General features: G+C 38.6%; 4 protein-coding genes across 4 annotated transcripts in view; 3 read left to right on the top strand and 1 right to left on the bottom strand.

The window, feature by feature from the left end:
* LOC146489777 (protein arginine N-methyltransferase 7-like) overlaps positions 1-22,241 on the top strand; it is a 113,828-nt gene that overhangs the window by 80,301 nt on the left and 11,286 nt on the right. The window lies entirely within an intron of this gene.
* On the top strand, positions 1,115-16,141 carry LOC146489780 (sodium-coupled neutral amino acid transporter 7-like). Its single transcript, XM_085098218.1, has 9 exons — positions 1,115-1,267; positions 1,388-2,012; positions 7,709-7,907; positions 10,296-10,449; positions 10,985-11,077; positions 11,755-11,815; positions 12,028-12,290; positions 13,081-13,280; positions 14,441-16,141. The coding sequence occupies exons 2-9, from the start codon at positions 1,683-1,685 to the stop codon at positions 14,602-14,604; spliced, it is 1,464 nt and encodes a 487-aa protein (XP_084954344.1). The 5' UTR covers positions 1,115-1,267; positions 1,388-1,682; the 3' UTR covers positions 14,605-16,141.
* LOC146489779 (DNA replication complex GINS protein PSF3-like) lies at positions 15,976-19,773 on the bottom strand. The gene is made up of 2 exons (XM_085098332.1): positions 19,173-19,773; positions 15,976-17,447 (listed from the first exon to the last, which is right to left on the bottom strand). Exons 1-2 carry the CDS (start codon positions 19,572-19,574, stop codon positions 17,220-17,222), a joined length of 630 nt encoding a protein of 209 aa, XP_084954458.1. The 5' UTR covers positions 19,575-19,773; the 3' UTR covers positions 15,976-17,219.
* Positions 19,800-21,939, top strand: LOC146489778 (dolichyl-diphosphooligosaccharide--protein glycosyltransferase subunit DAD1-like). Its single transcript, XM_085098441.1, has 2 exons — positions 19,800-20,107; positions 21,638-21,939. Exons 1-2 carry the CDS (start codon positions 19,891-19,893, stop codon positions 21,766-21,768), a joined length of 348 nt encoding a protein of 115 aa, XP_084954567.1. The 5' UTR covers positions 19,800-19,890; the 3' UTR covers positions 21,769-21,939.

The raw sequence follows: 22,241 nt of genomic DNA, 5'->3' as shown, positions 1-22,241 counted from the left end.
GTGGTTATCTCGCATCCAACAAATATTTAAAACTACTTAAGACAGTCGGCAACTGTCTTGTAACTCTCAAGGATGCTGCAGTGATTTCTTTGGCAAGTGTCGGAAGATTTTTCTACCCGGGGAGGGTAGTCCCATATATAGGCTATATAAGTACGTGCCGCGAGATAGGGTATGGTTTTTGAGGTTCTCGATCCTTAAATAGGGTATCATTTTTCCTCAAATAGCAACGCGTTCCTGGATTAGTCCTTAGATAGAATATCTAAATTGTATCAGTTAAATTGAAGCTTGTAAGCGCCACGTTTTACGAAAAAGAAATGGCTTTTTAAAACTGAAGTGTCCGCTGAAGTATTAGAAAAAGCGATTTTTATAGAGATTTGTGTTTATCCGTGCACATTAGCCGTTGTTTGGGTCCCTTGAATAGGGTGTCATTTTTCGGATTCGGTCCTGAAGAAGGGTATCCGTTTTCCCTTCCTTTACCCTTAAATGAGGTCAGGGTTCGAGAACCTTCGCGGCACCCCCCTATCGAAAATTTTCGGGAGTACCCCCCGGTTGTTTCTCAGGGAAGACTCGAGTTTCGGTGTTTCAGCGGACCTCATCAGTTGCCAGTATAAGTTGATCTTTCTTGATTGATTAAACGATGAATCTGTTGCCTCTTTTATCGGGAGTATCGAACCCTCTTCTTCTTCTCATAACTTTTTTCCGTAGGGGGAGTGGGGGGGGGGGGCATCCCAAATTTCCCTTTTGAGGGTAGGGGAGAGGTCATTTGATTAAAATTGGCTGGCTGGGGGGTCATACAATTTCCAATGACACACCGGCTAAATCAACAGCCCCCGGTCCCTATAGATTCTGATGTTAACCTCAACATAGCCTTTCTGAAAGCATCATTGTCCTCATAGAATCGGAAACCAATCGACCACGAAGGTTACTCGTGATCACACGTGATGGTTCAGGTTACTCGCCCTTTTTCGTGCGTATTGGTGTATGGCGGGATCTTTTCGGGTACGGGCACGTGGGTTACGCGGGATAGACGGGATTTTTGGCCAATCAGGAAGCGCGAAAACCAACTGGCTCAGCGTGAAGCCAGCGGAGTACGCACATCGCCCATGCAGGATTTCATTACCAGAAAAAAAAAATAATTCCGCAGACCTGCCCTAAGAATTTGGGCTAAATTTGAGTGGGTTTGTATTTCTAGCCGAAGTCTTTCGGTAGAAAATCTTATCAACTTCCATTCAACGATATCTGTGGACAATCATACACATCTTCAAGGGTAAGGTTCATATTTTATTGGAATTGCGTCACCGCTTTTGGATGCCCGCCGTCCGGAAACCGGCTTTAGCTCCAAAAGTTTTATGTTTTAAAGCATTTTATACGGTTTTGTGCTTTGTAGAATCAAAGATCTCCTTGTTCTTACAAGCTGCTACAGGTTTCGTTTCATCTCTGAGACATGTTCTGACATAGACTACGAAGAAGATAGAAAGTTGTCGGGGAAGTACGAACTTGCGTAACCGATCAAACCACGGGAATCCAGTCAACTCTGAACTGCTCAGTTTCCGCAACACTCCTTCGATAACGAATTGTGCAAGTTTAAAAATACGTCATTTTAGAGTGCATAAATAAGATAGCTGGAGAGCTTATCATAAAAACGAAACAGCACAAAGGATATCTTTTTCACCGTGTGGACAATGACTCAGAGTGTTAGTTTGTCTGAGCAACAAGCCTTGCTTGGGAAAAAAAATCTCCAGGGACATCATTACGATAGCCCATACTACAGTGGTGTAAGAATGCAGGACCAGCCTCCTTACTCAAGTGATTTAGACACTACTTCGAGTGTAGGTGCGTTCAAATCGCGCTCCGTTCTTCAACAGCCAAGCGACGATTTTTACCACCAAGGAATACCAATTTGGAGAGCAGTTTTGCTTGTGGTTAATGCAGCTCTAGGCGCCGGGATTTTGAACTTTCCACAGGCGTACGCTCAATGTGGTGGTATCGGTACAGCTATTGCTATTCAAATGGTAGGGTTTTTTGTATTATGCACACAGAGTGTTTTATTGTATTGGACTATTCTGTGGGTAAAAGATCATGGTATAGTGTATTAATTTTAACACGGTCAAACGTGCACTAATACAGTCAAACCTGTATATAACGGCCCTGTATATAGCGGTCACCCTGTGTATAACGGTCACTGAACAACTTCCCAAAAATCGTCCCTTATATTTACTGTTAAGTTGACCTGCATAAAGCGGTCACCTGTATATAACGGACGCGGTCACCCTTTTGACCTCCTAAATCCCCAATTTCATTATCTTTTACCTGTATATAACGGTCACGTAATTGGGTTACGATTAACGAATAATGACAAGCTTTAATCATCAGCTCGTTAAATAGCAGCCACCAAGGCAGGAGTCTCACAAAAATACAAATATTAGCACCTAGACACAGCTACTAATACATGTCATCGCCTACGTCTGACTCATACTTGCGGCAGATAACATTAAAGTGCCGTCGCTTTCAAACAATAGTTATTGCAACTGTAACAACACAACCCTACCGCACTGTTTTCACTTTCGTCGTCCCTGATTATATAAACACTGTACTGTACTTATCAAGTTGACAGCAGCGGCTTTACACTCAGCGCTCGGCATCAAATTTCTCTTCTATCAGCTTTCGATGCAACCACTCACAGGAGAAATTGTCACCCTCAAAAATGTATTCACACGGAACCTCGAGACCAAAGCCACCTCCTCTGTTAACTCGCTTCCCCTTTATGACCACTTTCCCACAGTTGGTGTGCCTCTTCAAAAACCTTGTTAACCAAGTAGCCATTAACTTAGGTACGTGGCCTATGACCTCGAATTCTTTGTTCAAGATATTTGGATGAAGGTCGACGGCTCGTTCTGTCTTGGCCTGGTCAGGTTTTGGTCTCACAACGGCTACTGCATTCACGTCCTTCTCATTTTTCGGCTCACGCATAAGCTTATACACATCTTCTAGAATTGGTTCCCAGTCAGCCTGGTATTCATGGTATCCCCTGATGAACGAATTCACTTTTATAGTATTCATTGACATTTTACCCGATGAAAGCAAACAGATAGAACTAACATGAAAAGCACCGTAGCGTGAAATGGACCGAACCTTGTTATCACTACCACGCCTACTTTTGTTACACGTTTGCGTCGCACTCCTTTTCCCACGTGGTGTTAAAGCATTTCCGTTGGTTTTTAACCCTTTTTTCTTTCTCAATAACAGAAAAACCTCCTGGGAAAAAAACTGTCATGGAGTCTCCTCTCCTTTCGATAATTATTATTATTATTATTATTATTATCATTATTATTATTCGGATTTTACATCTTCCGTCTAAAGTCTACATCAGGAGCATTCCACAATCCAATTCTTAGGAATTTGAAGTATTTCGTTGTCTGTATTGTAAACGCAATGCATACACCACTCGGCGCCGCTCCAATTTAAGAGAGCTGTACGGCGACATCTGTCATTCATTGATTTTGTACTGTAGTTTATCACCACACTTTCGACCGATCTCTTATTACCATGTTTTACTGTACTGTGTGAGGTCTTCGTAATGTGAGGCTAAAGCACAGAAAGATGTCTTCTTTAAAGCCTTGTAAGACCTGCAAAGCCGAAACAAAGTACGTCTGTTTAATTTGTCAAGGTCCTATCTGCAACAGATTAGAGTGCTCTGTGTTTCTTCCCGAAGAGACTGTCAACTGGAAAGCTGGGATCAGTGTTTCTGCGTGTTTACCATGCAAAGAAGAAAATACACGTCAAACTGACACCCCAAAGCAAACTGATACAAGCAAGATTGTTCCTAACACCACACAGAGCAGCAGAACGAAATCTCAGCCACCTAAAACTACTAAAACAGCCTCTGCTAAAGCTTCTACTGATGGTGCCAAACCTGTCAAGGAATCGAAATCAAGAAATGCCCTAAGCCTGCAACAGAGAGTGGAATTGATAAACTATGCAAAGAATAATCCAAACGCAGGTTATCGTAAAGTTGCAGACAAATTTGGCATAGGGAGGACACAAGCCTCGAAAATTCTTCGTACCAAGCAGGAGATTCTGTCCCAGTATGAGACAAGCATGAAGCCTGGTCATCAAAAGAGGGTCCGCCCAGCAAAATACAGTAATGTGAATGACGCATTGTGGGAGTGGTACAGCCTCTGCAGACAGTCAAACATTCCCGTGTCTGGCACGATGCTACAAGAAGAAGCTCGTCTTATTGCAGAAAAGATGGAAATAAAAGGTTTTTCTGCGTCAAATGGATGGCTACAGTCCTTTAACAAGCAGCATAACCTCCAGAAAATGAACACTGCAGGCGAAGATGGTGATGTAAACGAAGAAGTACTTGAAAGCTGGAACGAGCGGGCCAGGGAGATCACAAGAGAGTACAAACCGGAAGATGTGTGGAATATGGATGAGACCGGATGCTTTTGGAAAGGTCTGCCTGACACCAGCATGAACGAAAAGGGGACGCGGTGCAGAGGAGGAAAGCAAGCTAAGCAGCGTAACACCTGGGCATTTTTTGTGAATGCAGCTGGTGAGAAAGAAGATCCGATCGTAATTGGGCGATACGCGAAGCCGAGATGTTTTGCTTCTTTGACGAATAATAAGCGCCCGTATGGTTGCTGGTACTATTCCAACAACAAGGCTTGGATGACAACTGAAGTTATGAAAGAAGTGCTGGAGAAACTAAACGCAAAATTAAAGAGAAAAGGGCGAAAGATCCTGCTTCTGATGGATAATGCTCCCTGCCACCCTCATAACCTGGCTGACACTTTTTCTAACATTGCCATCAAGTTTCTCCCTAAGAACACAACTTCAATGACGCAGCCTCTTGATGCTGGTATTATTGCCAACTGGAAAGTTAAATACAAGAAAAAACTTCTCCGCTATGTGTGCTCCAGAGTAGATGGAAAAAAGAATGCTAGTGAAATCGTCAAATCAGTTAATGTCTCCATGGCAATTGAGTGGGGGAAGCAGGCGTGGGATGAAGTGTCCTCGGACCTGATTGTCAAGTGCTTTAAGAAAACGAAGCTTTACCCCGAGGAAATAGACGACGACGATGATCCATTTGAAGGCGAGGATGAATTGCCTTCCCTGCAACAGTTGGTACACGAGATCGACACCACGTGTGATGTCCTGACATTCATTTCGTCAGAAGACCAGATTGATGTATGCCAGGGATATATCGATGACACAAAACCCAACTGGAGGGAGGAGGTCCGGAACGATCTCTTTAATGACGAAGATGATGAAATTGAAGCTAGTCCCCGACAGAAGAAAAAGAGAGGCAGCGATGCAGCAGAAGTTGACCATGATGAATATTACGACCCGGAACTCAAGGAACCAGATGTCAAGACAGTAACACAGGCAGTCGGGCTTGCAGAGCAGTTGAAAGACTTTGCTCAGTACTATGGACATGAAGAACTTTCTTTCACACTGAGTAAAGTCAATGACATGCTAAATGAAATCAAGCTTCGAGCTCCGAAACATCAGAAAACAATAACTGATTTTTTTTCTTCTTGAATGTTAAAAGCTTTTCCTACAAGGAAACTTAAATGAAAGTATACTGCATCTCCCTTAAAGTACACCACGAACATTTCATGGGCATTTTTGTCTTATTTATTGCGTTCCTGTTTAAAATTGTTGTCAATGAATGTAAATTGAGTGATTTTCATTGGTTTCCAGTAGACTCTTACTGCACCTCGCTAAAAGTACGCCGCAGACATTTTATAGGCCTTTTTTATCGTGATTATTCCGTTGCTGTTACTCGTAATTGCTAATAAAATGTAACTTGAGTGATTATTTGCACATAAAAATGTTATTTATTGACTTCCGGGGGAGTTTAAAGGAAACCTGTGTACAGCGGTCACCCTGTATATAACGGTCACTTGGCCATATCCCAAGGGTGACCGTTATATACAGGTTTGACTGTAGTTATAATATGTGGTCTGGAAAGTGTGATAGAACTCGACGAGATCTTGCGCGTGCATAGGCATCTTGTGAAAGAAGTAGACAGACGGGCACCTTTATTTATTTATAAAGCTCAGGGTAGTCCCTTCATGCTTCAGGAGCTTAAAAGTACCCTGCTATCACAGGGTTTGTGCTACTCCTTGAAGTCCTTGGAAAGCCCTGGAATTTAATTGTAGTCATAATTTTTGCTGAAAGTGCTTGAAAATAATGAAAACTACTTGAATGTTTGTTCGGATGGGAAATAATGTAGGATTGTATCAAAGTAATTCAGGGATTGAGCACAGATTTTAAAAATATAGGGGACAGATTATATTTCGGGGAGCTTTTTTAAAGTTGCTATTGACCAATGAAAACATTTCGAAACAGTGCAAGACAAAGATAAACTCTGATCTCCTTTATACTAGATCATCATTTCAACATATGATCAAAGTTAATTTTCTCATCGGTTTCCAAGCAACAGCTTATCATAGCAACGGTAGCGCATAGCCTCTCATTTTAAACATTGTCGATTATCTCGAAATCTAGTCAGACACTTTATGACGAAACTTCAGGGATTAAAACTCCTCAATGTCGACAACTTGTAGGCGAAATTAGAAAAAAATCTGTAAGAGCGTTTTTAAGTAAATAATGAATTAATTTTTATGGGGTGATTTTGTCTATTCTCGCATTTTTCTCCAATATCTCTGGCAAAATAAAACTTGACACTTTGTCTTTTCTGTTAAAAGGTCTTTCCTCAGAGCAAAACATTCTACTGTAAATGTATATTGAGCTTCATGGGTGTCTCCGATTTTACAGTGCGACTACTGTTACCGGGGTCACTTAAACAAAACTGGCCAATCAGATTGCAGTACAAGAACAATAAATTTCAACCAAAGCCGATTGAACCAATCACGAGTAGACGGAAAACAACAGTTAAAACCCAAAATTTTGGAATTATTCACCGTTTGTATCATAATGTGATCTGATTGGCCAATTTTAAGTGACCCCGGTAATAGTAGTCTCACTGTAAGATATTTATGTTTAAAAACAGTTGACTCAATTAAGTTTATGAAGTAGGAACTGTTCAAACCATCAAGTAGGAATGTTATGTTCTTGCATTGTAGTCACACTGTTTGAACAAAAACAAGTTTCATGCGGACTAAGCAGCAAGCAGGAAAGTCTATATAAAAAAATCCTAACAGGTTTGAGTTTATAGTGGAGGGAGGTGTTTTTTAAAAAGTCTCCCAAGTTTGGTGGAGTTTGCTCGAATATTAGGTGGTGTGGGCAGAATCCCCCTTCCCCCTCCCCTCACACACCAAATCAAAAATTATAGGGTTGAACTTTAATTTACAGTCGACTCCTGATAACTCGAACCTTCAAGGGAAATTGAAAACAGTTCGAGTTATCGGGAGTTCGAGTTATCGAGGGTAAAATTATATAGAAAATGACCTGAAAGGAAAGGAAAATTGGTTCGAGTTAGCGCGAGGTCTGAGTTAGCTAGGGTTCGAGTTATCGGGAGTCGATTGTATTACAATCAAATCACTTGACTGTCAAAGTTTGCATAACATTCATTTGAACTTCAAATGCACTGCGTTAAAACCAGTTTGCAAATTCTCGTACTCCAGCCAGTGGTTGTCACTCCTGGCAGTCAGTAGCCCTTGTTCTAAGGATTTCACATTGAGTAATGCTAAATGCACTGTAATTATTAGTTATAAACTCATCAATTTGTATTTTGCAGAGCTTACTAGTGTTTATCACTGGAGCATTCCTCATTCTGGCATACTGTGCTGATAAACATGGATCACAGAATTTCCAAGAAGTAATCCGAGAGGTTCTAGGACCAGGGGCATATATTGTGACGCAGATTGTTATACTGTTGTACATGTTTGGCTCCACTATTGCTTACATGATCCTGATAGGTGATCAGCTTGAAAGTGGTATGTAAATTTTTTTTCTCAGTTCCGTAATGATTTGAGGCTACAAGGCATATTTTTGCACTCACTTACATTGGATGCGGGATGTTATCTTTAGTATTTTTAATTTATAAATATAAAACTATATTTGAAGGGTACAGAGTATAACCCTCCTTTAGTGCATTTTAGCTCACCTTTGTTGTTTTTGCTCAGATTTGCTAGAGTTTTTACATGTTGCCTTCAAATCCTTCAGGAAACATTGCCTTAAGGTTACCGCATACCTTTAGACGTGTCTCGCATCCAAGCGCCATAGGGCATCCAGATTAAACTTGGTGTAGTTTGATAGCCAGCCCCATAAGCTTTAATTTGATATTTGGGGGTTAAGGTATCTACAGTTTACGCGCTACATCGCTTGGATGCGAGACACCTCTGAAGGCAGTGTCTGATCTAGAGTGCCCCATTGCGGGATTGGCGCAGTTTGAGCAAAAATGTCCCCTTTAAATTCGTTGCCTGGGTCATTTTGTCGTAAACAAAATGTCCATCATACTCCAGGTCCCAGGAAACTAGTATAAATAATTGCTATAGGGGGTTTAATTGGTTGAAACCCACGTGCTTGTGAGGTGGTGACTGATCGAGCTGAAGGAGGTCATGTCAAGACATGGCATTTTTTGGCCAAGGTCAACCAGAAAACAATGTTGAAAATGCAGAAACCGATGAAGCTGAGCCTGGAAAAGATCAGGCGAGTGAACCAAAAGCTAAAATTGCAAAGCAAAACTTTCAAGACACCTGGCTTGAAAAATACCAATGGTTGAAGTAAGATCCACCGAAGGGTATGTTCTGTTCGTGTTGCCAACAATCAGGTAAATCCGCAGTATTCGACTAACGCTTGCCCGATTGCCCGGGGCAAGTAAAATGATTAAATGGGCAAGTAAAACTACAGTAAAAGTTGCCCGATTGGGCAAGCAGATGTTTTGCTCCTGTCCACAGTGTGTCCAGCAGGAAATAAAGCGAATTGAAAACTCTTTGCTGTCAATTTATTTATTGTGTTAATATGGGTACCTACCTTGGGATATTTTCATACCTGTTAGCCGTAGATTGAAAAAAGATACATATTAGTTTGAACAAGATACAACGAAACGAGCACGAAACACTGTGCACAAAATCGTGGCTGCCATGTTTTTTTTTAACCCACAAAGAATGTTGGTAAATTTACCGTACCCAGGTCCAAGCGGCCAAATTTACGCTTCGTATTTTCCCGGGATTTTCACAGCGATCAAGTTGTTGAAATGAGTCTATTTCAGTTTGGGTTTTCAAGGAAAAAGCTAAAGAACGATGAAAGGGAAGAAGAGAGGGAAAAAGGAAGAGAAGTTGACGAAGTTGAAGAGGTTAGAAATGCTGAGGAAAAAAACCCAGAGGAAATCTATACCGAGAAAGGAAGTCTTTGCACTAGAAAACTCAGGAAAATACGCTTGAAAGCAAGCGAGTTAGAAGATACATGTACCAAACCTTGACGAGTTGTGGCATTTTAACATTTTCCATGGCTTGAATTTAAGAAGGAGAAGGCTGTGTATTGTAAATGTCAAAAACCAACTGTGAGTTACACAAATAAAGTTGATTTCAATATAACGAGTTAGCTAGGCATGGGGGTTGTCATGAGTTGACGCTTAGCTTAAGGTTGGAGATGGACAATAAACGGCGAGCGAAGCAAGCCGGCGATTTTTTGGGCAACCAAAAAATACGCTAGGCAACAAAAAATAGAGACCTGGTTGCCCAAAGGGCAATTTAGCAGGAAAGTTAGTGTCGAATACTGAATCCAATCCTTTCACCAGTGGTTGCATAAACTATAGGACTTAAACACTAGTTCGCCATATTTGAAAGTCAAGACCACCGAAATGCTCTTCAAGAGATCGAAATGACCGAAAATACATTTGTTAATGAATAAACTTGCTCTTCTCTATAAACAGACTTTAATTAAGTTGTACATTTATTTTGATGATAACAATACTGTACGAAACTGATTCTATACCCAGATTTGTTTTTCATATTAAATAGACTACAAATTTATTGTCCCTTAAAAAACTGAAATGTCCCCCTGAAAATTGTAGACTGGGACACATTGTCCCCCTCGATGGAAATCCTAGATCAGACACTGTGTAGGTATATGGTAACCTTAATGTATAATAATCTGCTGTTTTGCACTTCACTTTGTGCTCATAATGGCAGAAAAATTGCCCATAATTATGGGTTTTCACTGCTTCTAGTGTCTTGCAATGCAGCTCACATGAGGCAATTTGTAACCACTAAATGAAACACAAGCTTTGCTTGGCTAGTGAGATGCTTTGGACAAGATGCTACCTGCTTTCAAGAATGCTCCATCAGAATTAACCCAAAAATTGTTAATTTTTTTTTCAGTTGGAAAAGCCATTGACCCACCACATAATAATACCGCTAATGAAACACATCCTCATTGGTATTCAAGCCGGGAATTTCTCATGTGTCTTGTGTCTATTGTATTTCTTTTACCGCTGTGTCTGCCTAAGACGTTAAAAGTTCTTAGCTACTCAAGGTATGCTTATGTTTGTTATGCTATCAGATAATTGTCATTAATCCACAATTTGGAGTTTCCTCAGACTATGCACCTGCAACAAACAGGGTAAAACAGCTAAGATTGCCAGTTCTAGCTGTCAAGTTTTTTTTTAAATTTATTTTTATTTTTGTTATTGGGTACTCCACTTACAGTATATAACATAACTAAAAAAAAAAGAAGAAGAAGAAGAAGAAGAAGCAAGACCCAAAAGGGGTAGGTGCAACAGGACGAACGTCCCATGCAATGCACCACCCCTGGATTAAGACCTAAATTAAAACAAAAGAAGAAGAAGAAAAAAGTTCTGTACAAGATGCTAAGTGGGGTCATGTGTTGGTGAATAAATGATAGATAATTATTATAAATTATTCTTCATGCAGTGGCACAGGCATACATGTACTCAGAAAATGTAAACTAGAGCTCCTGTTTCAAATAATTTATTAAAATTTCCAAGTTTAGTAATATAGATTGAAGTAAGTATGATAACTTATTTACTTACAACCATTATATTTTTCAGTGCACTTGGAACAATTGGAGCTATTTTTGTTTGTGCAGTTACTGCTGTAAAGTACATTGAGGGAAAATATACAGTTAATCCAGAATTTATCCAGTAAGTGTTACGTATAAAATAATATAGTCAATAATGCTAGCCATCTTATTGTTGAATGACAGGCATAATGTTAGTAACAAGAACAAAGACAAGCCTGCAACTGTTGTGCCACTTATACTGTTGTAAACCTATACCAAGAAAGAATGAAGTAAAGGAGTTCATTTTTTGTGCACCAAGTCTAATCAGGGCTTTTAAGAATTTTGAGGGGCTTGGTTGTAAAACCATGCCAAGTGGATATTTTTCAATGAAATCCAAATTGTTCCAACTAAAATATATATATATTTTTTGGCATACAGATTGATTAAAATCATGGTAAAAATTGACTTAAAGCCTCAAGAAAGAAAATAGTCATGGAAGCATATGTTTCTTGTCTGATAAGCAGCCTGTTTTCCAAATTATAGCAGATTGCAGTAATTTGGATTTTATGGCAAAATTTCCACTTTTAAAACATGGTTTTTGGCAAACCCTTCAATTAATTTTTATTAATAACAAAAGATCATTTATTTTTTTAAGAGCATTTACAAAATTATTAATTAAAATAAATAAATAAATGCATTGCCAGTTAGGACAGTCTTTGATGCTGCAAATGTGTGGAGTGCATGTAAATGTAGATGTTTTGTGTAACATTTTTATGCAACAACGTAAAAAATTGTGACCTTTTTTCTCCTTATTTATAGAGTGAAGTTACCTTGGACAGAGGCCTTCACTGCTGTACCAATTATCTGCTTTGGTTTTCAGGTTTGCACAATCAATGCATTTAAATTTGTGTTTTGGAAAGTGGGAGGGGGGGGGGGGGGGCTTATTTAAATATCTAATTTTCGGACTGCAGGCTTATTAGAAGCTTCTAGGGTATACTTATCTGCTTTTTGTATTTTGCTTTGCTTTGTATCTGCTTTTTTGTATTTTTTTATTTTGCCTGGGCATTAATTGTATCTATCTTGTCTTTGCAGTGTCATGTGCCCTCCATAGCTGTTTATGCAGAATTAAAGAAAGCAAGTGTACCCAGATTTGGAATTGTTGTTGTGATAGCAATGGCAATTTGCTCTACTGCTTATGCCATCACAGCTTCTTTTGGCTACCTAACATTTGGCACAACTGTCAAAAGTGATGTGCTGTTAAGTTACGATCCTGATGATGTTTTGGTGAATATTGCAAGAGTGATGCTAACAATAATAGTATTGTCCACCTCGGCGGTGGTTCTTTTTTGTGGAAGGTAAAGTTTTGGAATGTAAAGCATTTTAAATGTTATCTGTTTTGAGTAAAACGGGCAATTATATTGCTTCAAGAGGTTGTTTGAAAACTGCACTGATTGAAAATTTGGTCAAAGACTTGTATGTAGACTCCAGACTTGTATGTAGTGCAGTTCTATATTATATTATAATCTTGTTGCTAAACTAACCTGCAACAAATTCCTAAAACTAAGTAGTCATTATTTTAAAGTTGGGTGAAGCAAAGCATGATCATCATGATAATATTGATTGGTTGTCTGTTTGAACCGAGGGGATAGGTATCAACAAAATCTTCAGGCCATCCTGTCTTCATTTGTTCAAGTCTTTTTAAAAAGTTACGAGGCTTATAATTTTTTTTTCAAATTCAAGCACTCTGTTCATTTCTTACAAAAATAACACCAAGCCAATGCATTTCTTTTTGCCAGAAAATTGTTTGCATGGTTCATGGTAGGATATTTTTGTAGGGGAGATGGTGTCATTCAGGGTGGCACTGAGCAAAATTTAATTGACTCACTGTGAATGTGATTTGCTGCCATTTTTTCCTTATATAGAAGTTAAATTCAAAATGTTTTGTGCACTTGTTAATTACAATTGCCCACCTACTTAAAACCAATGGTTTTCTTGGGGGAAGGAGGGAAGGGGGTAAATGAGGTCTCTTCCCATCCCCTTTAATGGGTGGAGTTATGGAAGAGCCTCCTTAAGTAGTCCTCCAAGTTTTAGCCTTTATTTTTAGGCTCTGTGGGCCCTTAAATCCTGTTTAACTTTGTATTTTAGGAGTTGTGTAGAGGGCTTGTATCTAGCATTCTTCAGAATGCCTCCTGGATTAGCTGAAATAAATGAAAGAAGACGTCGTATCATACAGACTCTAGTGTGGTTTGGATTGTCTCTTATTGTGGCAGTGTTTGTCAAAGACATAGGATATGCCGTAGCACTCATTGGAGGATTAGCTGCGTTGTTCATTTTTTTCTATCCAGGTTGGTGAAACTATGCAAAGTTGTTAGTATTTGAAATAATTCAACAAGGAGAGATTGTTTATAAAATCACTGGCACATTTATTATAAATGAATACATACCACACATTCAGGTCGAAAGGTGATTCAGGGCTGTGCTTCAAATCTTATCTTCCCATAGATATTAAGGATGGTGCCTACTAATACTGAGCTATTTTTGTGTAGGTTATGACTATACAGGAAAAGCAGATCTTATTTAAATTGGCCTATTGGAACCCAAAAAGAAAATGGGGAGTAACCACGTATTTTTCAGATATTTAAGCAACAACAATAATAATATTGAAAGAGCGTTAAAATGCAAAACAATGTATCATTGGCATTTTTCTCAAATGTGTGGTTACCCCTACTTTTTTTTTTTTGGATTCCAATAACCTTTGCAAAGATCTGCTTTTCACACGTAGTTCTGAACCATGCAAAAATATTGTTGTGTTAGTAAGCACCACCACTGAGAAAGCTGAGTTTCTCATACCATCTTGAGATGCACAGAATGTATGCGCCATAGCAAAAGTTTTAATAATGCTTGCTGGTAATGTAATCCCAGTTGGACTGGACACAGCCATTACTATGTACAAAAAGAAACAGTAGCAATTCACAAGTATGGTATTGTTAAAACTTGCATGACATTGGTAAACATTGTTGATGTTAAGGATGGCGTTGGGTAGAATTTGGAACTGTGCAAATCACTTTTCCTGGGCCCAGTTGTTCAGAGCCCGATTAAGCTAATCCTAGATTAATGTGCACTTTAATTAGAGTTTAAGTACTAAGCAATGAAGACATATATGCGGAAAAAGCAAGTCTTAGCAAGGGTTTTGAAATCCAAAAAGAAAATTGGGGGTAACCATGGATTTTTAATTAAGCAACAATAATTCTAAAAAGCTAAAATGATAGAAAGCAATGTACATGTATGGATTTTTTTCTCAAAAATGAAGCTTAATTATCTTTAACAAATGCCTGCCCCCCCCCCCCCCCCCCTCCCCCAACTTCACCCAATTTTCATTTTAGATGCCAATGACATTTACCAAGATCTTCTTTTCATGCATGGTCACAAATCATACAAAAATACTTCTGAATTACCGGTAGTAGGAACTGTCCTAAAGGGAATTAATTTTACTGTTTCATTTTAGGAATTTGTCTTGTGCAAGAGATGCTCCAGTATTCAGTTTTAACTGTCACAAGAAAGTTGCTGATTGCTCTTGGTCTCTTTTACGTGGTCCTTGGAGTGTTCATATTTGCAGACTCAGAAGTGTTAGCAATAATGCAAGACATTACAGGAAAGGGGTTGTACTAAGCAGTTGGAAACAGAACTACAACAAATTCCACCATCATCCTGAGTCCAGTTGTTCAAAGCCAAGCTAAGCTAATCCTTGGTTAACTTGAACTTTAATTCATTTTAATCAACAAAGACTCTTCAAAACGATTTTTTCATCATTCTCTACCACTAGCTTAAAATTAGCTTTTAAAACATTAGTAATTGAGCGAGATGAAAACCTTAGTTAATCTTTAATTGGGATTGGTGCTAATTGGCTTTCGGACAACCGGGCCCTGGTGAATTGTACATACATTCCCACAGAACTGCATTGTGTTGGTGCACCTTGTAGATGACTAGGATGTTTTCAGTCCTGCGGATGACGGCAACCACAGAACATTAAATATAATGTACACAGATATTCTCGTTGAAAATGAGAGCACTTTATTCTGAAAAGTAAGTTGATCAGGGCAGACCTGCAAATAGGAATATTTTTTGCTAGTTTACTCTAGGCTGGTTAGTCAAATGTGTAGCAACTGTTAATGTTGGTGTCATTTTGTAATGATGAGAGTGTAGGTAAACCCATGATTTTTCACCATGCAACTTTGAAAAAAGTGCTCTTTAAAAGAAGGTACAAATAATTACACAACTCAGGAAATTATTGCAATCCACCGTACCAAAAAAGGTGACTGGTAAATTTACCCTAATTCTTAGCGAATATGAAAACTCTAAAATGCTCATAAAAACGAACAGAAAAGTCAAAAAAACTTCAAACCTAGAAAATACAATTATGTTTAGTATAAAGACAAATTTCACCAAAAAAAAAAAATATGGCCTGCTATGTACCTAAGGGCTGTGTTAGATTTGCAAGGTATTGTCGTAAAATGTACAGCCACCATCTCTTTTTCCGTACGATGGATTATTATATTCTTTATAAATTTTCAGCATATGAACATTGTAATTCCTTTCCACATTCAATTTTAATTTTTTCCACTTCATTGCCAGGTAGATAACACTCGCACTGTGTGCATAGTTACATTTTCAAAGAAGCTACCTCGTGGAGCTATTTATTGAATTTTGTTGTTAACATTGTAACATAGTATAGTAGAGGTTAGGAAGCCTTCTATTTTCTTAATTTTGCCCATTTTGCACTGTTTCTTCCCAAGACAAAGTTGAAAGGGCCAAACAATTAAAATTTTCATCCTGAAAAGCTCCTAATAAATACTTATTCAGTTTCTTTGAAGAATATATTCATTTATTTATAGGGTGGACCCCTTAAAAATTGTAAACCAATGATAAAAAGAAGGGATTAATGGTTATAAAATAATTATTAATTGAATAGTTATTAATTAATAAGATAGTTTTAATGCATCCAGCCTTTACAATCAAATTATAAATTTATAGTGTCAAACATTTTTCAAAATTGAATTTATTTTGCACGCAAGGTAAGAATTAAGCACTGGGATGGCTAGAAAATCAAATGTTTTTTCTAATACTATAAGAATGTGTTTTCTTCTATTCAAAATCAATTGTAAAACAATAAAAAAATATTCAATAAAAGAATTGAAACTAAATGGTATTATTTAGAATGTCCATTATAAACTACCACTCTCAATCCAGCCTCTTGAATTGGACTTTACATGCAAACATTTTCTGATGTAAATAAAATATTTATTTACATCATAAGAGCTTGTTCCTAGTATGTAATAGCAGCCCTTGGACAGTAAGTTTGCCACATTTGTCTGAAAATTTTTGAAAACAGGCTTTTGTCTTAAAACACGTCTTAAAGCCACCTTAGATTTAATAGTACAACTTTGTTCTATGTGACAGGCAGACGATACAAGAGAAATGATTGTTTTGTGAAAATTACAGTCAATCTATGTCACGCGGGACCAGTATTTTTGAAATTTGAATCGAATTTTAAACATTGCCAGAGAGATTTCAGAGTTCCTGTGGAAATTACCCTAGTTTATTGATGGTTATTCTTTACATTACAGCATGAAGTATTTCAAAAATAACAAGTATTTCCCAAGTATTTTGAATTTTTTTGTTCAGTTAATGTGTCTTTTTCGGAAAGACTTCTCAAGATTCCGTTCAAATGCTGGACATTACAAAAAGGAATTTGAATGTCCATTCCACTCAGAAAAACTAGTCACGCAAGACGTAGACTGACCGTAAACCTACAACTTGACATGTACATCAACTTTATGTCATAGGACTTTGAAACATTTTGAAATCCAACCACAATTGAAGGGCTGAGAGCGTAACCGTCTTGTGCTGAATATTTGGCCAATTTTTCTTATTGCTCAATTCTTGCACGTGGCCTTCAATTTAGTGAGAAAACACTACTCTGGTTTTTTCCCCCACTGGTTCACACTTAATTTTTAAGAAAATGAGGCCAAAATATCAAGTCAAAGAAATTTGACAGTTATGCTCTTTGCCCTTCATTTGCAGGTGAAGACAATGCTGAATGATGCAAATTGTATACAACATGAAATAACATGAAAGGCACTCGCTACAGATGTTACACATAAGTCTTGAGCATAAGTTATATCTAAATTGGCCTTGAAGTTTCACTCCAGCATTTTGACTTGGTTGAGTTTGAATGGATAGAAGAAAGGTATTCAATAATAAATATTGGTTTCATGACACTGCTCTCACTCAATCATAGACCTTTTGCGTTTCTTATGGTTCACAACAGTTTCAGAAGTTGTAAGTTTTGCTGTATTACCAGCTTCCCACTGGAGGAATTCGCGGACTCCTTTGCGACCCGCAGAGAATACTTGTCTTTCAATATGATCTAGCTTGCTTGTCAGAAATGTAGCATCTTCATTTGCAGAATGTTGAGATGAATCCATGATTTTTCTAAACCTCTTGATAAAGGTCTGCAAAATAAAGATAGACAAAAACTTGAAAGTTCTATTTTATAATGTTCAGCTGATTCTAAAATTACAGTACCAAACAGATGTGCTTTGGTAAACAATAACTGGACTAAACAGGCCACTTTGGCCGTTTTGGCAGCGGAAATTACCCCTTGATCTACCAAAATAAATGATGAGCACAAGTATTAGCAGCGGAGGCATGGTGGTGTAGTGGTTAGCGCGTCAGACTTTTGATCGGACAGTCGGAAGATCTGAGGGTTGTTGGTTCGAGGCCAGGTTGGTCTCTTCATAGCTGTGTTATTTCCTTAGACAAGAAACTTTGCTCCACATTGTCTCTCTTCACCCAGGTGTATATTAAATGGGTACAGACCACATAGACCACATACTGCTGGGGGTAACCCTGCAATGGACTAGCATCCCATCTTGGGGAAGTAGCAATATTCCTAGTTGCTTCATGCTACAGAAACCGGGTTATGCACTTGTCATCGGCTTCCCCGAGGGGGGGGGGGGGGACCCCGGGCTGATGTGGGGGAATACGGGGACTTTATGGGGACTTTGCAACAAATTTCTTCCCTTGTGGTGGGGGAAATGTGGGGACTTAGATTTTTGAATGCCCTACTCTCGGGGAAAATATGGGGACTTCGCTTATGTTCAACTGAGAGGAGATTGGGGACGATTTTTGTTCGCTCTATCGATGGTAAGATGGCGGAGGAGAACAAGAAATTATGTTTTAAAATCCATTGTTTTTTGTCTATCAAACAGACCATCAGTCAAAAATTTGTACGTATTTGTAGGCATAGGCAACTTTAAAATTCCTCTGTGTATATATTATTGTTTATAGAGGTCACTGTTAAAGGTCAACAGGTCGTCTTTTGTTAGTGATATAATAGAACAAATTTAGAACAGCGTACAAATTGTTAAGGATAGAAAAAGTTGATTTTTTCTAAATATTCACAAGAATGTTAATTTCTGAAGCATCACAGCAACTGTTCAGAGTATTCAGGAAACTTAAGGACGTTGTGTTTAGAAGCAGCAATGAACCATCATGATAGTGTGTTTTCCCTTGTTCTTCATCAGTCTGGATAGATTGAAAACAGATTCTGGGGATTTCAGGACTGAATGAAAAGTTGAAATTTTCACCATACTGCGCATGTACAGTAAGAGGAGTGATTTATAGCAACTTATGGAGTATTCGAGAAAAAATTATTAAAGTTCAGTTTTCATCAGAATGCAAAGTCCGAGTGTTTGCCGACTGTTTAAAGAACCCAAGTAAAGTTCTGAAGTGCATCTTCAAATCCAGTTGGGTTCGCCAAATACTGGGGACTTTGCAAGACACAAATCCCGCACAGGTGGGGAAATACAAGAACTTTGAAATACACAATTAGCAAAGTCCCCATATCAGCCCGGGGTCCCCCTCCTCGGGGAAGCCGATGACAAGTGCATTAAGCTCCGGTCGTGTGGGCCACTTAGGCTCTAATGCGACTTTACCTTACCTTACAAGTATTAGCAGCCACGGACAACTGTTGCAATCTTGTTAGTCGTCATCAGCATGGCATATATAGTAATGCTTTAGCGCCTTGATGATGGGGCCTGACAAGACTGAAACAGTTATCAATGGCACTCACCACTTTTTACTTTTTTACGTATGTACCATTGTCGTACTAACCCTCTTTCAAAAACAGCGAGTGTGAATAGAGTTCGAGTCCCCAAATGTATACATAAACTTACCTCTTGTAACGATGATGCCATTTGAGAATTTTCTTCAAAATCGAAATGTAACAATTTTGTCCCAAACTCATAAAAATAAGGCCCTAGTCGATGAAGATCCACAACACTGGCATCAGCTTTAAAAATCTCCCTATACCCATCCTTGTAAGCTTTTGGAATGTCCACAGAAACAATCTTTCTTCTTCGGTTACAAAGTTCTTTCGCTAGCCAAAACGGCAGCTCCAGTCTCGCGCCAGATTGTAGATCATTTCCTTCCGAACTTGGATCTAAGAAGCCAAGGTTATAAATCTGTACTTCTAGCTTAGCAGGAATTCTTCCTTGTGTAGCTATAACGTCGTCGAGATCAAAATAATCAAGCTCTGAACTTGGATGTGGTCGAAGTGTGGACCCGTCAGCCGCCATGTTGAATTTTCTAAACGTCTGTTTCCAGCGAAACAATCACTATAACAGGCTCAGATTTGGCTTACGCTTATGTAAAACCTTAAATCACAACTTGCAATGACGAAAAGGTGGTTACATTGGAGTTGTGGAGTAAAAATTCAACGAAATTTTGTCATAATTAGGTTTTGAAATTTTCGTTTCGAGTTTCGGCGCCAAAAATTCGGGCTAGTGCCAGTGCTAAACGGTCCGAATTACCCATCATGCAAATCAACTTGGTCTTTCTTTTCCACGTTCTTTGTTGAGGAAAGCATCGCATTTTGTCTTTCTGGGAAGAAATATGGATACCTTCTCCAACATAAAGAACATCTTGGTTAAATTCTACGATGAATACAACCAAACGACCCCAAAGAAACTGAAGATAGTGGATGCGTATCTGTTTTACATCATGTTAACTGGAATCATCCAATTCGTGTACTGTTGTCTTGTGGGCACTTTTCCATTCAACTCATTTTTGTCCGGTTTTATTTCATGCGTGGGATCTTTCGTTTTAGGAGGTATGGATTGATTTAAGTTAGCATTTAGTGATTCTACACCTTATATTTACATGTGCCTAAGTTCGCTTTAAAAGTATGTCCGCTGCAACCTGAGAGCGTGACACGTAGGTCTTCCGCTAACGAGACACATGATGTTTGTGTATTTGAAGGATAACATGGGATCAGTCAGATTTTGGGGCTGCAGGCGCCTTTGGAGATCACAATTTCGTGTATTATTTCTCAAAATGTTTAAAACAGGCTTCCCACTTTACTTTGTAGTCAAGGAGTTATTTTTCTAGTGAGATTTTAGAGCATTTCTCGGCTAGTATTCTTGTTAAAAAAGAGGGGTGTTGTAGGAAAAGTGGCCAGATTTGTGAAATCACTAATTCACCAGTCAATTCCAACAGTGCCCATCCCCAGGCTGACCCCTGGGAATTAACTAGTTGTTCAAATGCCCTGGCTAGTGGCTCAAAAATGTTTTATTTTCTCTGTTTCTTCTCTCACTTTAAGGTAATTCAGGTCTAATTTAGTGCTGGTTAGGCCTTACTTCAGGCATAGTACTGTAAAAAGAGATCATTCTGCAACTCTAGCATCCCATTTACTTCCTGTTTAGACGTACTCAATAAGAAACTTACTGCATTTGCTGATGAATTGGTCATTAAGAGAAGAGACAATGCTGTAAGGTGAAAAAAGTGAGATGGTCAAATGCCCCAATATTGCCTGGAGGTGGGGGGGGGGGGGGGGGATGGGCACAGCTGGAATTGGCTGATGCATAACCAGAAATGGTGCCTTCAAGAGAAAATGAACTACAAGTGGCTAGTTAGCTGTAGATGAAGATCAAAATAAAAACAAAATGAAGTGCAAAAAGTAAGAATAACTGGACCCATCATGCAAGTTATCAAGACTTTTAAGATGGGACCCATGCCTGAAAATGCACATAGAAAACTATGTATTTTGGTCTCAGCAGGGCTGAAGACTAACTTTTTAGCTCACTAGCCCAGTGGCTTGTATCAGGCCTGATTTCACTTTTGAAAATTTTCTCTAGCACCAGTTTGACTAATTTGTGTTTTGAAAGGGAGGGGGGAGGGGTAGGAAGGTCATACATGTTTTAGTAGGTTTGTAATAATAATCTCTTACATCTGTAAAGGGTTTTTTTCTGTTAACAAATTGCATTGTTTGTGACTGAACAAGCCTTAACATTTGACATGCAGTGCAAAAAGCCGCTGGACATAGGTCGTTCTGCTGATTTACCTTTGTGATTGTTAAATAATTTTCATCTTTGTTTTCTGTCCAGCACTAGAGTGCCTTACAATTTTGCCAGCCAAAATGACTAGTGAAAGCGCAAAGCTATTGTAGACCCAAAACTGATTTCTTACCAGTCGGTGGCTACTTGCTGTCATTACTCTCAAGCCTTGTCTCAGGGTAAGGATTTGGATAACTAAGCAGGATCCCCTTGCAAGAAATTCCAAGTATCATCCCCCTCCCAAATTGGAGTTTAGAAACCTATTAATTGTAAGACTCACTAAGTTTTTGATGTTGTTAAAATTTCAGTTTGTCTTCGTGTCCAGAGTAACCCAGCAAACCTGTCAGACTTCAAAGGCATTTCCCCAGAGAGAGCATTTGCTGACTTCATCTTTGCCAGCGTCATTCTTCATCTAGTTGTCATGAATTTCATTGGCTGAAGTGATGTAGCAGACACAAAATACTCTACATTGGACAAAACAATAAACTGTTTACATCATTCTACCAAACAAAGAACATTTTTGGTTCAAACAATATTGTAATTTTCCACAGAGCCAGAAAATTAGCAATAGAGTCCATACTTGTATTAAATACTTAATTTTCCCTAATAATGTCTTTTGTGCTGTTTTATTCTTTTCTGCACTGAAGGGAAGTGATTTTTTATGCATGCCCCCTCTTTTCAAGCATGAATAAAATCCATGCTTGAAAACTTTAGAGAAATCAAGCTTATTCTTTGGTTGCTCATTTTGTAGGCTTGCCACATGTTTATTGCGCATCTTTCGCAGCAAAAAATTTCAAAACAAAGCTGACAAAGTCAGACTGGACTGGGCGTAAATACTTACCACAGGGACAACCTAGACAAAACTTCATCTAGTCAAATTTTATTTTCTTTGTTTTGTATGTTGCAGTGCAT

This window comes from Pavona decussata, unplaced genomic scaffold (genome assembly GCF_977016875.1).
Source record: "Pavona decussata unplaced genomic scaffold, jaPavDecu1.1 SCAFFOLD_3, whole genome shotgun sequence".
Taxonomy (NCBI): domain Eukaryota; kingdom Metazoa; phylum Cnidaria; class Anthozoa; order Scleractinia; family Agariciidae; genus Pavona; species Pavona decussata.
Note: the sequence above shows the minus strand (reverse complement) of the source record. Positions and strands in the feature narration are given on the sequence as shown.

What these genes read in the sequence shown, in the direction of transcription:
- LOC146489780 (XM_085098218.1), top strand. Translation starts at nt 1,683, where the DNA reads ATGACTCAGAGTGTTAGTTTGTCTGAGCAACAAGCCTTGCTTGGGAAA. An exon ending in GTGGTTCTTTTTTGTGGAAG is followed by an intron (nt 12,291 to 13,080) that starts GTAAAGTTTTGG and finishes TTTGTATTTTAG; the next exon opens with GAGTTGTGTAGAGGGCTTGT. An exon ending in GTTCATTTTTTTCTATCCAG is followed by an intron (nt 13,281 to 14,440) that starts GTTGGTGAAACT and finishes GTTTCATTTTAG; the next exon opens with GAATTTGTCTTGTGCAAGAG.
- LOC146489779 (XM_085098332.1), bottom strand. Translation starts at nt 19,574, where the DNA reads ATGGCGGCTGACGGGTCCACACTTCGACCACATCCAAGTTCAGAGCTT. An exon ending in TGGCATCATCGTTACAAGAG is followed by an intron (nt 17,448 to 19,172) that starts GTAAGTTTATGT and finishes TTTATTTTGCAG; the next exon opens with ACCTTTATCAAGAGGTTTAG.
- LOC146489778 (XM_085098441.1), top strand. Translation starts at nt 19,891, where the DNA reads ATGGATACCTTCTCCAACATAAAGAACATCTTGGTTAAATTCTACGAT. An exon ending in GGGATCTTTCGTTTTAGGAG is followed by an intron (nt 20,108 to 21,637) that starts GTATGGATTGAT and finishes TTAAAATTTCAG; the next exon opens with TTTGTCTTCGTGTCCAGAGT.